Source organism: Ictalurus furcatus, chromosome 2 (genome assembly GCF_023375685.1).
Source record: "Ictalurus furcatus strain D&B chromosome 2, Billie_1.0, whole genome shotgun sequence".
In the NCBI taxonomy this organism is placed as follows: domain Eukaryota; kingdom Metazoa; phylum Chordata; class Actinopteri; order Siluriformes; family Ictaluridae; genus Ictalurus; species Ictalurus furcatus.
Window position 1 is genome coordinate 9,258,230 of NC_071256.1, and position 1,809 is coordinate 9,260,038.

At 36.0% G+C, this 1,809-nt stretch overlaps 1 protein-coding gene across 1 annotated transcript in view; it reads right to left on the reverse strand.

Annotated features, from left to right (window-relative positions):
- The window catches only part of cenpx (centromere protein X), an 11,467-nt gene extending 9,880 nt beyond the window's left edge, over positions 1-1,587 (reverse strand). The window contains exons 1-3 of the mRNA XM_053646906.1: positions 1,449-1,587; positions 1,248-1,299; positions 1,072-1,125 (exon numbers count right to left, since the gene is read on the reverse strand). Of these exons, the coding sequence (XP_053502881.1) occupies positions 1,072-1,125; positions 1,248-1,299; positions 1,449-1,484 (142 nt within the window). The 5' untranslated portion in view covers positions 1,485-1,587. The remainder of the gene's footprint in view (positions 1-1,071; positions 1,126-1,247; positions 1,300-1,448) is intronic.
- Between the last annotated feature and the right edge of the window lie 222 nt (positions 1,588-1,809).

Consider the following 1,809-nt stretch of genomic DNA (forward strand, 5'->3'; position numbering starts at 1 on the left):
TCTAAATTAAATTGCCCATAATTGAGATTGTCATCTATATTGCCGTTTATTCTCCAAACCGACTTTTATGACAAGCTCCTCGTTTTGGCTGAGCAACTGACATACTGTGAATCTTACTTTAGTTAGTTGGCTAGCTAACTTTTCCTCACACTTTAAAGGTTTCCTAAAGAGAAACATTTGAGGAGGCAGTGGGAAGTAGCTGTAAGATGAGAAGGTTTTTCAGCAATGAGTCCTCCAGTGCTATGCATTGAACACTTCAAGTTGGAGACACTGACAGGCCAGACTGTCAGGATCAGAGATGGTGCCAAACCATTGGTCTTCAGTTTTTTGTTTTTTTTTTTACTTTTAGTTTTGTAACTCCTACTCCTCAGTGGTAGCTCAATGCTTAAGACATTGGACTATTAATCAGAAGGTTGCGAGTTCAAAACCCAGAACCACCAAGCTGCCACTGCTGGGCCCTTGAGCAAGGTCCTTAACCCTCAACTGCTCAGTTGTATAAATGAGATAAATGAAAGTCCCTCTAGTTAAGGGCATCTGCCAAATGCTGTAAAATTAGCACAATGTTTTACCAGATCCATACTTATAATTATCTTTGTAATGGTCTGTTTTGGAGTATACATTAGTAATAAAAAGATATGCAAAGCAGACTATTTGATTTGTATTTGCCAATTTGGTCACATTTTGTAAATGATGGTCAATTATTAGTACTTAAAGATGCAACATTTAGACATTTTTCAGTATTTAAATGTGAACGGGCTGTGTTCTGATGCACAAGAAAGGCTAAAATCATGGGGTTGAAGACAGAAAAGGACATTCCCACAATTTAAATAAATAAATAAATAAATAAATAAATAAATAAATAAATAAAAACTACGCACATTTCATGTAGACTAAATTATATTACATGTTGTCAATGAGGAGTCATGCATTTACAGGTCTATGGTATGAAGGGCTGAGCAGTAGGCACTGCGGGGCTGGGCACCAGACATTGAGTCGAATGCTGTATACTGTCTGTCACAGATGCGATTTCGGCCATTTTCTTTCTCTATCTGGAAACCAAAACCGACTTACCGATAACGAAAATTCTCAGCATCTCAGCCATGAGAATGACAGTATCGTTGCTGACTGTTTATAAAAATAGAAAAACAATGAGATTACTCCTTAATTGAGTCACAGAATAGGCTACCTAGCTAAATTAGCTAAATGTACTATGTTATGAAATTGGCTTTCAAAATATACTACCATACCTTTGCTTTTGTCGTCCTTAAAGAACATCATCAAAAGTTTGCTGACGGTTTCCTAAAAATACATGTTTATGTTAGTTAAGAGTTTCATTCAGCGATTACTAAAAAATCACTATATCTGCGTTGACAAAACAACTTAACACTTTTATGATTCTGAAGCCATTAACTCCATTAGATAACGATAACTATCGTCAAAATATATACCTTTTTGAAAACTACTTCGCGCTCTTGACCTGCCATTGTGATTCCCCGAGTTCTTCTTCTTCTTGGTTTTTAACGACGGCTGCCAACCAGCGTAACAGGTGCATTACCGCCACCTTCTGCTCCGGAGTGTGGAACAGCGTTTTATATTCTGTTTATCAACTCTGTCTCCCCAATAAAATCTAGGAAACCTTTACTGTTTATTTCAGTTGTCCATTTTATTAAAACCTTCAACCTTTTATTAAAACCTTAAATAATTTAATTCTTGAATTCCATTTTTCCTCATTTCTTCTATTATATGGTTAATTTCTTGTTCGTACTTGATACATTCAATAAACGCATGAGGTATTGTTTCTTCAACATG